Source organism: Cotesia glomerata, linkage group LG6 (assembly GCF_020080835.1).
Source record: "Cotesia glomerata isolate CgM1 linkage group LG6, MPM_Cglom_v2.3, whole genome shotgun sequence".
Lineage (NCBI taxonomy): Eukaryota > Metazoa > Arthropoda > Insecta > Hymenoptera > Braconidae > Cotesia > Cotesia glomerata.
In genome coordinates, this window is record NC_058163.1 from 2,793,849 (window position 1) to 2,811,321 (window position 17,473).

The 17,473-nt window shown below is 26.0% G+C and overlaps 1 protein-coding gene across 1 annotated transcript in view; it reads right to left on the bottom strand.

The window, feature by feature from the left end:
* LOC123267222 overlaps positions 1-17,473 on the bottom strand; it is a 69,326-nt gene that overhangs the window by 38,341 nt on the left and 13,512 nt on the right. The window contains exons 3-5 of the mRNA XM_044731775.1: positions 13,811-13,846; positions 9,994-10,096; positions 8,335-8,452 (exon numbers count right to left, since the gene is read on the bottom strand). Coding sequence (XP_044587710.1) covers positions 8,335-8,452; positions 9,994-10,096; positions 13,811-13,846 — 257 coding nt within the window. The remainder of the gene's footprint in view (positions 1-8,334; positions 8,453-9,993; positions 10,097-13,810; positions 13,847-17,473) is intronic.

Below are 17,473 nucleotides of genomic sequence, written 5' to 3' on the forward strand. Positions count from 1 at the left end.
TTGTTGGCAAAAATAGTTGTGAAATTCTGAGAAGCTTTTCTCTAAAATTGTCATTAAAGTTACAATTTACAATTTTGTTTATTATTGTAACAATTTAAAATCCTGGATAAGGTTCACTCTAAAGGCTATCCCTGGAACTTCCTGTTATATTAAAGTTCAAAACGCTCAAAAATTTTTCTATTGCAAAGTTAGTAGCTCTTGAAGCTCAAAATACAATTTCGAGCTCGAAAATCTAGTTACTGTCTTGGAAAAATGTTTTTTTGAAAATTTAGCTAACAAAATTATTAGTTATTTGTCGGAAATAATTTAGCTATTTCAACAACAACATTTGTGATTCCATGGCTGGTTTATGTTGAACCTCCAACATAACTTTTTGTTATCTTGACATAACAATCTTGTTATTTAAACAAATCGATTTGTCCATTAAACTAAACTATTTTGTTGAATTAACCAAAATATTCTGCTATAACAAAACTGTCTTGTTATTATAACATAGAATTTACTAATTATAACCTAGACTTTGTTATCATATCATATGAGTTGCTATCTCTTCGCTAACATATTCATTTATTACCATAACATGTCTCATATTGTCTCAACAAAATTTTTTTGCATAAGTGCATAAATTTATCAATTTTACAAGAAATAATTCCATTAGAACCATAATAATTTTTCCTTCAATTTCATAAATTCCTATAAGCTCACAGAAGTTGTTACTTACACATTATCATCCTATTTTGATTCTCAAGAATTTTCTTTTATGCCAATGAGAGCATTAAGAGCTTATCTATTGTATGGGTAAAATACTGGGAAGATAAGTAACCTAAAATCTTTGAGCGATTGTGCATAGAATAAATACTTGAGAATTCGCCCCGGGGACGTATCAAACATACAAAAAAGAGAAAATATCTATGGGATTAACAAAGCAATAGATTTACAGCAGATAAAAATGGCTCGAGCCGGATAGTGACGGGCAATACAGTAATGGAGTATGCAGACAATTTATCCATTACAATCCTTCATGGATCGATGGAGCTTCCGCACGTGCTCAAAGCCGTGTATGATGACATTGCTCATTCAGCGGGCAGAACATCTGAACCTTTAAACCCACAGTTAACTAACTGTTTTTAACCTTCGACCTAATGATCACTCTATTTCTTCAACGGTTCTCTCCGGTACGTGCCTTTTTTGTATTCACCCCGTTTTTACTCCTTCTCACTCCACCGGCGGCTAATAAGCCGCGAGTTAATACTTTAATTAGAGAAAAAACTCGCTCAAACGCGCTTCTCAATTACTTCCCTCACATTATATTTTCTAATCGTGTTAGTCAGTCTAATCATTTTAATTTTTATTTTTTTAACAAGATTATAAAATCTGGAGAACGATTCTGCAAATTCTCTTAAACTTTTTGCTTTTTCTTTTTACATACAAAGTATGATTGAACATTTTTACAGTAAAAAATATGTATTGTTACAATAATAAACCAAATTGTAAATCGTAACTTTAATGACAATTTTAGAGAAAAGCTTCTCAGAATTTTACAACTATTTTTGCCAACAAAATAACTTTGTTACAGCAACAAAATTATTTTTTTGCAACAAAATAACCAGAGTAACGGTAGCAAAATTATTTCCGACAAATAACTAATAATTTTGTTAGCTAAATTTTCAAAAAAACATTTTTGCAAGACAGTAACTAGATTAATCTTCGAGCTCGAAGTTGTATTTTGAGCTTCAACAGCTACAAACTTTGCAATAGAAAAATTTTTGAGCGTTTTGAACTTTGATTTAACAGAAAGTTCCAGGGGTAGCCTTTAGAGTGAACCATATTCAGGATTTTTAAATTGTTACAATAATAAACAAAATTGTAAATTGTAACTTTAATGACAATTTTAGAGAAAAGTTTCTCAAAATTTTACGACTATTTTTGTTTACAAAATCACTTTGTTACAGCAACAAAATTATTTTGTTACAATAAAATGACCAGAGTAACGGTAGCTAAATTATTTTCGACAAATAACTAATAATTTTGCTAGCTAAATGTTCAAAAAAACATTTTTCCAAGACAGTAACTAGATTTTCGAGCTCAAAGTTGTATTTTGTACTACAAGAGCTACAAACTTTGCAATAGAAAAATTTTTGAGCGTTTTAAACTTTAATATAACAGGAAGTTCCAGAGATAGCCTTTAGGGTGAACCATATCCAGGATTTTTAGTAGATTTCATAGAAATCTAACTATTGCATTGGTCCTCATGACAGAACTTTTAAAAAATTTTGCTATATTTCGACTCAGCTCGTCAAGCGGATTCAGAAAATGCATATGGTTCAAAAGTTTATATATATATATATATATATATATATATATATATATATATATATATATATACGATATAATCGGCATTGTCTCTTCTCTAACTCTCGTAATTCTATACAGATCTCAATAAAACGTAACATACTTATTCTTAGAACGATTTCCGAGGTTAAGTTCTAAGATAAGCCAAATCTGTAGATTAGTTTAGAAATGATTGCAATTCAAAAATTTATATTATCGAAAAAAAATTTCACTTTTACCTTATTTCCGTGCAATAACAATGGAACGCGACGTTCTATCGAATTTCTGTAAATTGCATTTGAAAGCTTATTTAATTTAATAAGCTTCAATTTGTGTACTTATTTATTTCTCCAAATTAAATAGTTTAGGAATAATAGCAATTCAAAAATTTTCAAAAATCGCAAAAATTTTCACTTTTACCGTATTTTCGTGCAATTACAATTGAACGCGATAGCTTATCAAAATTCTATAAATGGTATCTGAAAGCTTATTAAATAAGCTTTAATTTGTGTACCTCATTATCAGTCTAGGCCAAAAATCACATACTTTCTCAGACAGATTTAATGAAATTTTACTTTTGCATTCGTTTTGACGTCATTGTTGTTTAATCAGACAGAAATTTATTTTTTTTTTTTTTCGTATGCAACCCCAGTAGTATTTTTATTATTTATCATGAAATCTACTTCCATTTCGGCTGCCGAATGGCCTTTTTTATTGTAAAAAACTTATTTACTACAAACTTTGCAATAGAAAAATTTTTGAGCGTTTTGAACTTTAATATAACAGGAAGTTCCAGGGATAGCCTTTAGAGTGAACCATATCCAGGATTTTTAAATTGTTACAATAATAAACAAAATTGTAAATTGTAACTTTGATGACAATTTTAGAGAAAAGTTTTTCAGAATTTTACAACTATTTTTGCCAACAAAGTCACTTCGATACAGAAACAAAATTATTTTTTTCCAAGAAAATGACCAGAATAACGATAGCTAAATTATTTTGTTCTAAGAACGTCATGTTATTAGTACCACATATTATTTTAGTCACGTAACACACTGGATTGTTATAATTTGTCTAATTCTATTAAGGAAACTAATAAATTCGCTATAAGTATACTCATCATTTGTTACTTCAAAATATTTTCTAATTATTTTATATTTTGTCATCTTAACAAAATTATTTTTCTGTATCTTCATCAAATTTAAGCTTTTCCAACCCTTATTTTTCTATTTAAAATTTTAAATATTTCAAATTGAAACAATTAGTTTTTTTGACGTAATTTTTACTCTAGATTTTTCTGCAATAATATTAATCGGACCTAAAAGTACTTTTTGTCAAGGAACAAAATGAGCTAAAACAAATTTATTTTCAACTGCAGGATAATTAAAAAAAAATTCTTAAATTTTCAAAAAATTAATTTTACACAGTAAAAAATTTTGCGTCAATCCGTCGAAAAATTTTGTGTTAAATATTTAACACAAAAATTTTTAACAAAAATTTTTTTGACGCAATGACGCAAAATTTTTTGCTGTGTAACTTCAGATTTTTCAATTTAGCTTTCATAAAAATCAGTAGTCTTACTTGATTACCCGTCTCTTGCAAGAAAAACTGAAATTTAATCGTGTGTCACAACTAAATAAGGTTTCCGTGATGCAAACTTGAAGTATCCGTTTAAAGATCGCTAAATTGGGTTACATTAACATGTCAAGTTCGATAGCTTCTTATAAAAATTAAGGTAATAAAATAACCGTAAACGAAAACCACCTGCTCAGAACTAAATGGACTTAGCCATTATATTGTTACATATCTACACACACACACACACATACATGCATAAGGACATGAGTAAATAAAAGGGGCTGGAAATATATAAGGGTGAGTTTGCTGGCGTGACGCCAATCCCTGTTCAATGAAATAAAATAGTGGAGTCACATTCACATTCGCATTGAAAACCGTCACCAAAGTAAATATGTTACATTTTTCCTTTTTTTTTAATGACAGTATTATGCTGCGTTAACATGTAGTGACAGAGTACCGCGACGTTTTATATAAGAACGGAGATATAAGTAGTATAAAGTGACCCTTTACTTCTCTCTATTCCTTTTCAATTTTACCTTGGACTGAGAAGATAACAGTAAATAAGAGTGTGTATGTAGGAGTGGAACGTGCACGTGTTCTGGCTCTTTATTATAAATTTTCTTTTCAACATTTTTTTCAATAAATGTCTTTTGTCATGATAAAATGTAGAGCGGAATCCAGCAGTCACTAGTCGGTAGTTGGTATTAACATTTCATCGGGCTTTTTTTAAACTATTGACTTCTTTATCAGACATACCTTTTTATAGATAAAGATAATAAACATGTATGTCTTTTCGGTTTTTTGCTTAACCTATGCCCTATTCGTCTTTATTTAATGGATCAATGCTTATTAGCGAGTTATTAAAGATCCATTGGTTCTCAGAGAGGTCGTAAGAGTGCTAAAGGTAACTATTATTTTCATATAAACTATTACACTGAATATAATGAAGTTTTTCCTTCGGAAAAACTTGTATAATTCCCACAAAAATATCAAATTTAATACCCAAAGTAAATAAAACTAATACACTGATAGAAGGATTTGTTTATGATAAGCTTTATTAACTGTTAATAAATGATTTTTTAACATAGGATTTAATGAATATTTATTAACAGTTAATAAATTGTACTTAATAAATTACTTATTAAATGTTAATAAATATTTGCTAACAGTTAACAAATATTTATTAACAGTTAATAAGTAATTTATAAACTAAAATTTATTATTAACTGTTAATAAATATTTATTAAAAATAAAAAGCAAAAATAGCAATTTTCTTTTGACACTTTTTATAACTCTATAGCTGGAATACATGATAATAATTAAATTCACTAAATAAATTAACCTTTTGTATATTTAAAAATATAATTATAAGCTGTGATAGAATTTGTTATTTTACAATAAACGTTATTATAATGTAATATAATTAATGCAAATAATTTATAAAGATGAATATTAAGTACAATTTATTAACTGTTAATAAATATTTATTAATGGTTAATGAATATTTGTTAACTCTTAACAAATATTTATTAAAAATAAAAAGCATCACGGAAAAAAGTAAACTATAAAATTCACTCGGATTCCGGTTAATTTTTATAGTTTCAAACAGTAAAACGGACATCGGGGTGGCAAAAATATAAATATTACAGAACTTAATGTAGAAAGTATAAAAGCCACAATTTATAATTTAATATCCAAAATAAGTGATTAGTAGCTGTCACTATAGTAAATAACGACTCTTTAATCTTAAAAAATTACAGTTTTAAACAGTAAAAATTTCCATTTCAACATATAATCCATATTATGAGGAGAAGGGGAACTCAGATGAAAGAGAAAGGGGTCTCACTCTGGGAGAATTTAACATTTGAAACAGTAAAAATTATACCTTTAAAATATACATTTTATCAGTCCAAGTAAGTCAATAATTACAGTTTGATTTTCAGTGTTGCGTTTAAAATTTACCATTTTATTTTGTAAATATTGACGTTGCTTGTATTAGAAATTTACTAACGAAATAATAAATATCAAAGTCTGAATTCTTAATTATTATACTTTAAAATTTAAAACATTTACATAGCGAATATTACTGTTTGAAATAGTATTTTCTTCCATGTAAAGAGTAAATTGTAACGTTTAAATGGTAAATATTATATAGTAAATAGTAAAATTATGATTTTACTGTTTGAAATGTTAATTTTTAGCAGTTGATCATTACTTATTATAAATCGACTGTTATTTATTACAGTTTACTTTTTTCTGTGTACAATAAGCTTTATTAACTGTTAATAAGGTAAAAGCCCCAATTATTGACAGGGGTCTAAATATTGACACCCTAAATTATTTTTAAATATATTTAATCATCTGTAATAAGAATAACCATCATATAAATTTTTATTAAATTTTAATTAATTAAAAAATTGAAAAAAATTACTGTCTGTTCAAAATATTAAATATTAATTATTAAAAAAAAATAAAAACACCAGTTCATCAAACCAACTTACGAGCGTCTATTTTCTTAACAACTTTGGTAAGAAAAGCATTTTTTTAAATGCTATTTAAATTAATTTCTTCATCTAATTATATGATCTTTTTTTTTTTAAATTAACAATATATGAAAAATTTATAAAATTGAATAATCGAAATGAATTGTATACTTTATAATATTTAAATAATGGGTGTCAATAACTAGTTGATAATTTTTAAGTTGAATCTCATATTGACAGCCATTCGACAGCGCTAAGACACCTTTTTTTTACTTTAACCTAAAAAATTTACTGTAAGAGTTTGAACTCTTCTGATTCAGTAAATTATTTTTAAATTAATTTTTTTATTTTTAATAGTAATTAATCATTTATGGAAATTATTATTAATAAGCTTTATTAAAATTGATTACTTAATAATAAGTTTCGATAAATAAGAATAAGCAGGTGATTCGACGCCTGCGCAGTATAGGTGTCAATAATTGGGGCTGAGGTATGTCAATAATTAGATCAATCAGTTTTTTAACCTGCCAACAATTGGTGTATCCGGATACTCTATTTAATTATTTAAAATTAATTAGTAAATATCACTGATTATCATTTTAAAAGAAGAAATTGATTAGTCAAAACATTACTTGAGACATTACCACAAACAAAATTCAACGATATTGATATTTGATTGCCTAAAAATAATGATTCCATAACTTTGTTTCTTATAGTGTCAATAATTGGGGCTTTTACCTTAAATAATTTTTTAACATAGAATTCAATGAATATTTATTAACAGTTGATAAATTATTTATTAAATGTTAATAAATATTTCTTAACAGTTACCAAATATTTATTAACAGTTAATAAATATTTATTAATGGCTAATGAATATTTGTTAACTGTTAACAAATATTTATTTAAAATAAAAAGCAAAAATAGCAATTTTCTTTTGACACTTTTTGTAACTCTATAGCTGGAATATATGATAATAATTTAATTAACTTAATAAATTAACTTTTTTAATATCTAAAAATATAAAAGATAATTATGAACTGTGATAGAATTTGGTATTCTACAAAAACGTTATTATAATGAAATAAAATTAATGCAAATAATTTATAAAGATGATTTTTGTTTATAAGCAATCTTCATATCATATGACATTGCAAGCGAAACGAATTCACTCAAAAAAATATTTATTAATAGTTAATAAATATAATTTCCTCTCAAATAAATATTTATTGAATGTTAAAAAATATTTATTAAAATTTGATAAATTAAATAATTGTCTTCAAATAAATTGACTTTTTCATAGTTAATAAGCCCTTCTAGGCGCGCAGTAGCCCTATCAGATCCGGCCCTTGCTTACCAAAGCATTGGACCGGGTTCGAGTCCAGCGTACATCAATGAATATTTTCAATATTTAAGTGTATTATTCTGCTCAGTCCAAAAAATAAAGACGAGTTCCAATCTCAAAAGTTTACCCCCTACCGTAGTCGCTCATGACCTTAGTAGTTCATGCGACTTTAAACAAATTAAAAAAAAAAAAAAAGTCCTTCTATCAGTGTAAAAAAAAATGACTAAGAATAATTTTATATACTAATTTTGTATTGTCAGAAAAAAAAATTTAGTTTTTAGAATGCTCGATAGATGGCGAAAAGTAGAGAAAAATTTTCACTTGTAGAGCGCTAGATCGAGGAATTTTAAAGCTTAGATAGAACTGACGCAGTTTAAACCGATGTAAAATTCTAAAACATTTTAAATATTTACTAACTAAATTATTTTACTTTGAAATAAAAAAAATTATTTTTTTAATTTGACGGGAAAATATAAATTTTTCAAAGCGGGAAGTTAAAAAGGATAAATTTTTATGGTCTTAAAAGTTATCTCATGGTTAAGTTGAGGGTTTGTGTGAAACTATTCAGGATTTAATCATGAATTTGATGGTATTTACCTCATTTGCATAAGAGACTTCAGGCAGTGGTATGTAGTGATAACCAAGTGCTCGGTCCCACAGCATCCCTTTGCTCCAAACTTCCACCAATAACCCAGTATTAACGTCGTTCGTCTCGCTGGAAACCAAAATATTGAATAATTATTTTTAGACAACAAAGAACAGCGATGAATTTTACGATAATTTAATCATTTGAGGAACTGGGCCGATAACCTGACAGTTAAAAGGATTTTTTGTCGCAAATTTATAAAGAAAAATGTTAGATTGTAATTAAAATTGACTTTTTTTTGTTAATTTAATTGAAAAAATTTTTGAGAAACTAAAACTTTGGTGCTTTTTCTTGAAAAAAATTTTTTTTTATAAATAATAGTAAGATATTCCGCTATTTATAATCTTATTTCAATTTTTTGAATAATTATTCACAAATACTATGAAAAAAATATTGAAAAGTTCCATTAATTTTTACTGCTAAGGTTAAAAATAATAAACGTGAAAAATTGATAAGATTAATAATTATTTCAGACTATTAATATTAAAAATTACAGTGAAATAAAATGTTTTTACTGAAATTACTAAAAAATTAACCGGACTTGACAGTAGAAATTAATCTAAGTACCGGAATTATCCACCGACTTTGAGGCGGCGCTGCAATCGCTCTCGACTTATCAGCTGTATAAAAAATTACACATTTTGGTGATCAGTTGTTGCTCAATTACAGTTAATTCTAACAACACTTTTATACAATAATCATTCTAATTAAATTTTATCCAATTAGTTGAATATTATTTTTATAAATGTACTTTAATGAAATTCGTTATTTTTTTTTACTATTAGCAATTATTCTATTTATATTTCCAAGTGAACTAACCTTAAAAAAGAAATTAAATCTCAAAAATTAATTAAACATTCAATCTTATAAAACTAAAATCTTTTCCAAAATATAAAACCTATAAAATTAATAATAGTCCATTGATAATATGTCCGATAATAATTCTATTCCGTGTGAGGTAATTAAATATTTTTTTATTTTACCGATAGATTTTACCTTAAGAAACTTTAGAAAGTATTACTACTAATAAATGGCAAAGCGCTTTGGATCATTATACGGTCCGGTAATTTTTCTCGCAAATTTAACAATCAATTCTAAGCCTTTAATTTCTTTCCGTGCGTACTTAGAGTACTAAGTGCACATACACGTTTTAGATAGTGTTTTATAAGTAAAGTAGCATGGAGAAAATCGTCGGACGACGCCCTTTAGCTCGGAATCGAATAACCTCCAGTGACCTTTAACCCAGTTCTCATTCACCCGCGCACGCTTCGTCATACTCAAACGCTGGAAATATAGCCCTAGATATTCTGCCCAGGAATATACCAGCAAACTCCTATCGTTTCACTTAATTTATCATCCTCCAGACTCCAGTTTCGGTTCCAGTCTGCGTTAGCAAGGCAGTTTTGTCTGTGATTATCTGCATAGACAGCATTTCCTTGGCACGAACCTTGTCCAGACGTCCAGACCTCGCTTTTTTTTTTCCATTGTTTTCCCTCTGGGTCTTATTTTAATTTTTGTTCGCGGTTATTGTTTTTGTTGCTAGTTCTGGCAAATCGTTGGAAGTAATAGTAATAGAGATATAAGTGTAGTTTAATGCTCGCTTTACTTACAAAAGAAAGTCTTGCTCCCAGCATGGATTGGCCCCTTTCACGGTAACCGTTGTTGATTTTACGTTTTGTAACTTTAACGTCACGTAAGTGTTGAATTGTTGTGCTGGAAAATGGAATTTTTAATTGTTAGTTTTTAATTATTAATTCAGAAAAATTGTTAAATTTAAGGGAAAGAATTTTTGAAAATTTTCTTAACATTTGACAAGGGAATTTTATACAGAAATAAAATATTTAGTCTTTCTTAATATTTTTTTTTAGTCAAGAAAAATTTTTTTTAGTCAAGAAAAATTTTTTTTGGGGTCATAAATTTTTTTTTAACTTAATAGAATTTTACACTCTAATTTAATTAAAAAAAATTTTTTTTAAATTATAAAATTTCATGGAATTTTTTTGGAGATAAAAAGTACTTCGAAATTTACTTATAAATGTGAAATTTTACTGTTTTAAAAGTTCCAAAATTTTATCAAATAATTAAAATCTAGGTACATCAAAAAAATTAAAAAAAAATTTTTTTTAATGTTTAAATAAAACAGGAAAACTTTTTTTTTAACTTTAGAAATATATATATCTTCTTTCAAGATCGTCGTACCGGAAAGTGTCAAAATATTTTTTTGTAGAAAATTAAACGATTTACAAAAGAAGACTCTTGTAATTTTTTAATAAATTCACTCTTTCAGAAGTAACACGGTTAAAGTCAGATAAATCGTAAAATGTAAATTTATTTAAGATAAAGTACCCAGTACTTGAACAAACTTTTCGAATTATTGTAATACAAAATCCGTATATTTATTATGAGTAATATGCGCATGTTATAATTATTCAATGATACAGTAATCTGTAAGTTTTTTCAATTATAAATCAAAACAATTATAGTTTTGGTAACTTAAAAGTTGACATATCGAGAATAGCCGATAGATGCTATTTTTTTCATGAAAAATGTACTAACCCGTAAACCAAACAATCAGTAAAAAAAAAACGGTATGTCATAATTTTAAGTAAAAAAAATTGTACCACCCGATGAATTAGTCTTTTTTAAATAATACATATTTTTTGCAAAGACATAAACTATAATTTTTATATTAAATTTTAGCGTCTAACTATACCTCCAAATTTTCAAAGCGGTACCCAGAACTTGAACAAGCTGGGGCCGTATCATTTTAACAGCACTAATCTCTAATAGGTTTATAGCCTAGTGATCAGCATTGTGATTTGTATTAATGACTGCAAATTAAATAAGTTTTATAGCTAAAAATTAGTGTGGTTAGAAATTATTGAACTTTTTAAATTGAGTTTTTTTGATTTATAATTGAAAATTTACTTTGTCATTTATAAAAAATGTAATTAAAAAATTAAATACAAATATTTTTCATTTTTAAATGAACATATTAAGTATTCACAGTATTATTTTTTGTACTAATCAATAATATGTTATAGATGCTATTTTTTTCATGAAAAAAATATTAAACCGTAAACCGAACAATCAGTGAAAAAAACGGTATCTCATAATTTTAAGTAATAAAAATTGTACCACCCGATGAAATAGTCTTTTATAAATAATACATATTTTTTGCAAAGACATAAACTATAATTTTTATATTAAATTTTAGCGTCTAACTATACCTCCAAATTTTCAAAGCGGTACCCAGAACTTGAACAAGTTGGGGCCGTATAATTTTAACAACACTCTAATCTCTAATAGATTTACAGACTAGTAATCAGCATTGTAATTTGTATTAATTACTGCAAATTAAATAAGTTTTATAACTAAAAATTAGTGTAGTTAAAAATTATTGAACGTTTTGAATTGAGTTTTTTTGATTTATAATTGAAAATTTGCTTTGTCATTCATAAAAAATGTAATTAAAAAATTAAATACAAATATTTCTCATTTTTAAATGAACATATTAAGTATTTACAGTATTATTTTTTTTACTAATCAATAATATGTTATACATTTTATTTTTTTCATGAAAAAGGTACTAAACCGTAAACCGAACAATCAGTGAAAAAAACGGTATCTCATAATTTTAAGTAAAAAAAATTGTACCACCCGATGAAATAGTCTTTTATAAATAATACATATTTTTTGCAAAGACGAAAACTATAATTTTTATATTAAATTTTAGCGTCTAACTATACCTCCAAATTTTCAAAGCGGTACCCAGAACTTGAACAAGTTGGGGCCGTATAATTTTAACAACACTCTAATCTCTAATAGGTTTACAGACTAGTAATCAGCATTGTAATTTGTATTAATTACTGCAAATTAAATAAGTTTTATAACTAAAAATTAGTGTAGTTAAAAATTATTGAACGTTTTGAATTGAGTTTTTTTGATTTATAATTGAAAATTTGCTTTGTCATTCATAAAAAATGTAATTAAAAAATTAAATACAAATATTTCTCATTTTTAAATGAACATATTAAGTATTCACATTATTATTTTTTGTACTAATCAATAATATGTTATAGATGCTATTTTTTTCATGAAAAAAATATTAAACCGTAAACCGAACAATCAGTAAAAAAAACGGTATATCATAATTTTAAGTAAAAAAAATTGTACCACCCAATGAAATAGTTTTTTCTAAATAATACATATTTTTTGCAAAGACATAAACTATAATTTTTATATTAAATTTTAGCGTCTAACTATACCTCCAAATTTTCAAAGCGGTACCCAGAACTTGAACAAGTTGGGGCCGTATAATTTTAACAACACTCTAATCTCTAATAGGTTTACAGACTAGTAATCAGCATTGTAATTTGCAGTAATTACTGCAAATTAAATAAGTTTTATAGCTAAAAATTAGTGTAGTTAAAAATTATTGAACGTTTTAAATTGAGTTTTTTGATTTATAATTGAAAATTTGCTTTGTCATTCATAAGAAATGTAATTAAAAAATTAAATACAAATATTTCTCATTTTTAAATGAACATATTAAATATTCATAGTATTATTTTTAATATTAATCAACAATAAGTTATAATTCTTTAGATATTTCAATAAAACGTTGAAAATTTTTGGTGTGCCTATTGCCATATATTTTATTAGTTCAACTACTGCTCCCGGAGTGTTCAACTACTGCGGCGTGTCAGAATTGATTGTTCAACTACTACTCCTTTAATCTATCTTAAAAACGTTGTCAAAATATAAATATTCAATTATCTTTGTTATTTTGCTAATCAATTCAAAATTGTTTATATTTTCATGAAAATCACTAATTTGAACTAATAATTCCATCTTTATATATTAAAATTAATAACTAATTAAAACTAATATAGGTACACTTGGTCCTGGCTAACAACAATAGGAGCTGAAAATATAACTCTGCATATGTAAACTTGTATCATTTCTATTTTTTCTATTTTTTCTTTTTTTTTTCTCTTTCTTTTTACTACATTAGTTACTAAACTATATGTAAATAAATACATTAAACATTCAATTATTAAGTTTTAGTTTATATAGAGCCTTACACTATCTTAAGATTGCTACAATGTCAAAATCTTCATCTTTGTAAAAATTAAGTAACCCTGTTATTGGCCCTTTGGGCTGTTGGGTTTATGTAATGGAAAAATAAATAAATAAATAAATAAATGAAAGTAGGGTCAAATACGTTTCACTTTGAAACCTATTCAATTACTGGGTACTTTACCTTATTAGCAAAATAATTTTATTATTTTTAAAAATATCAAAATTTTATAGAAATAATTTCTTTTATTAGCCATATTTTTTTTTTTACTAGAACTTCATTTTAAAAAACTTATATTAAATATTACAATTTTTACTACAAAAAAAAAAGTAATGAACTCTTACATTTACCTTGGACCCCAACGAATGCGGCCTTCTTAACTGAAAAATAAAAAAAAAACGATTATTAAACTCTTTCTTTCTTTAATAAAAGAGGAAAGAATGAAAAGTTTGTCGTATTGAAAAAGTTAACATCTATGCTACAATTCCTCGCAAAGCTAAACGGTAAATTTTGCTCTGGTAATTCAGATCAACAGATTGCGGAAAAACGTGACCAGATATTTTATTCACGAAAAAGTTATAGTTAAACAATAAATAAAAAAATTTGCGGAAAAATAATAAATTTAGAATATAATAGAATTTTAGGATGTATATACGTGACGTAACTTATTGATATACATTTTGGCAACTGGTTTAGAGGAAACACGCTTTACAAAGTTGTTAAATATTCATCAGCATCACCCTTATGTATTTATTTATATATTTATATAAAATGGTTAAATAAATTAAACGTTGTGTACACAAACGGAAAAGCTTCCGGATTTATATTTCTGAGTGACGGGATGAGTAAGGAGATTTATATCCAACATGACGAGGAGTTTATGGTGAAATTTTATCAACCCTCAACTTCCAGGGGTTGATATTGGATACCTGTTGAAGCTTTTACTTCTCTTTGAGTGATAAAAATCTCACAGTATCATGACGCGAATGAGGGGACTGTTAAATCAACAAGATAATAATAATAGTTTGAGGAGTCGAAGGAAAAAAATTTATATCGAACCGGCCCAGCCCGACTGAGATATAAGTTTTGTAATAAGTAACAAGTAAATTATACTCTAGATTAAAATGTCTATTTAATTTTACAAAGTTATTCTAGTTTATACCATCTATTTGAATTACAAGTTTGTGATTTAAATAAATACTCTTTTTATTTTTATACTTTTTAATGAGGGAAATTTCACGGGCTTGAATTATTATTTTTAAAATTGTAATGTATGCTAATGAAAGAATTTTTTATTAAATTTGGGGAAAAATCACTTTTGTTTTAAATTCCAGGCAAGTAGGTTTAGTAAAGTGGTAAGTGTTTAAAATTGCCAAGTACTTTAAGTAATAATATTATTAATATTAAGTAATAATATTAAGCCAAGTATTAAAAATTTCCGAGTACTTTTATAGTGTTTTAATTTATCAAGTATACAAAACATTAAAAATTGCCAAGTATTAAGAATTATCATGTATGTGAATTATTAAAATTTCTATATATCAAGCCAAGTATTCAAAATTTCCACGTTCAAAGTTATTAAAATTTTTCAAGTACAAAAAGTATCAAAAATTGCTAAGTATACCGAACCTTAAAAATTGCCAAGTATTTAAATTACTATTTATTAAGCCAAGTACATAATTTGTTAAGTACACATAATATTACACTGAAAAAAAATATTCTTGACTGAAATATAAATTTTCTTGGCTCAAGAAAATATTAAGGAAGATTGAAAATTTTTTAAATAAAGTCAAAGTTTCTGGAGCCAAAGAAATTTCTTTTTGCTCTAAAATAATTATTTTCCTTAAAATTTTCTTAGCGCAAGAAGTTTATTTTTTCTGTGTAAAGATTCCATGCATTATACCGAGGATCAAAAATTGCCAAGTATATCAAAAATTAAAAATTGCCAAGTACGCCAAATATTAAAAATTGCCAAGTACACTAAATATTTTAAATTGTCGAGTCTTTCAAGTATTAAAAATTGTCAAGTAAAAAAAAACATTAAAAATTGTGAAGTATTAAAAATTGTCAAGTATGTGAATTATTAAAATTTCTATATATCAAGCCAAGTATTAAAATTTTCAAGTACAACGAGAATAAAAATTGCCAAGTACACAAAGAGTTAAAAATTGCCAAGTACGTCAAGCATTAAAATTTTCTAGTACACTAAATTCTCGACTCTTTCAAATATTAAAAATTGCCAAGTACAAGAAGTGTTTAAAATTGCAAAGTCCGTCAACAATTAAAAATTGTCAAGTACACTAAATATTGTAAATTTTCGAGTCTCAAATATTAAAAATTGTCAAGTACAAGAAGTGTTTAAAATTGCCAAGTACACTAAATATTTTAAATTTTCTAGTCTTTCAAGTATTAAAAATTGCCAAGTAAAAAAAACATAAAAAATTGTGAAGTATTAAAAATTGTCAAGTATGTGAATTATTAAAATTTCTATATATCAAGCTAAGTATTAAAAATTTCCAAGTACAACAAGAATAAAAAATTGCCAAGTACACAAAAAGTTTAAAATTGCCAAGTAGACTAAATATTGAAAATTTTCGAGTCTTTTAAGTATTCAAAACTTCCAAGTACAATAATTATTAAAAATTGCCAAGTACAATAATTATTAAAAATTGCCAAGTACACTAAATATTGAAAATTGCCAAATTTTTAAGTTACTATTTATTAAACCAAGTACATAATTTATTAAGTACACATAATATTAAAGTTTCAATGCATTATGCCGAGTATTAAAAATTGCCAAGTACACAAAACATTAAAAATTTCGAAGCATTAAGAATTTTTAAGTATGTGAATTATTAAAATTTCAATATTTCAAGCCAAGTATTAAAAATTGAACAATACACAAAGAGTTTTAAATTGCTGAGTAGACTAAATATTGAAAATTTTTGAGTCTTTCAAGTATTAAAAATTGCCAAGTACACCAAGTGGTTAAAATTGCCAAGTACACTAAACATTGAAAATAGCCAAGTATTTAAATTACTAATTATTAAGCCAAATACATTATTTTTTTAAGTATACATAATATTAAAGCTTTCATGTATTATGCCGAATATTATAAATTGCCAAGTACGCCAAGAATTAAAAATTGCCAAGTACGCCAAGAATTGAAAATTGCCAAGTACACACAGAAAAAAATTAACTTGTATCAAGTAAATAATTTTGAACTACATGGTCTTAATTTAAGTAGAAAAAATTCTTTAACTAAGAAATATTTGTTTATTGAAGTAAATTTAACTTGATTAAAGAAAATAAAATTCTTTAAAATAATTTTCTTGGCTCGAAATTTTTTTTCTTAAATTAATTTATATTTTTTTTAGTGCCCTAAACATTTAAAATTGTTTAGTCTTTCGATTAATAAAAATTGCCAAGTATACTAATTGTTTAAAATTGCCAAGTATACTAAACATTGAAAGTTGCCAAGTATTTAAATGACCATTTATTAAACCAAGTACATAATTTGTTAACTACATATAGTATTAAAGTTTTCATGCATTATAACGAATATTAAATATTGCCAAGTACGCTAAAAATAAAAAATTGCCAAGTGTTAAAAAAATTCCAAATTTAGTGATAATTTTAAAAAATATTGTTTAATATTGCTTGATATATTCAAAACCAACAAAAAATCTAACGACTTTTAAATTACACTTGTTATTCGAAAGGTTCAACGTAGACAGAATTTCATTCCTGACTGATCCCAAATAATTTAAATATAAATTTGTTATTTATCTCTCTGAAAAACAATTATTTCATGTCTATGCCTTTGGCTTGACCTATCGGAGATTACCTACCGTATCTTTCATGCATATTTACCCAAATTTGCTGACTTTAAGCCTTAATCTTAGCTCATAGAGGGGAAATTCCCCTCATGCGTCTAGGTTTCCCAAGGTGCCGGGTAGCACGTACCGCTGCGGTGCGTGAGTCTTCAGTACGCTATTGTTTATCGA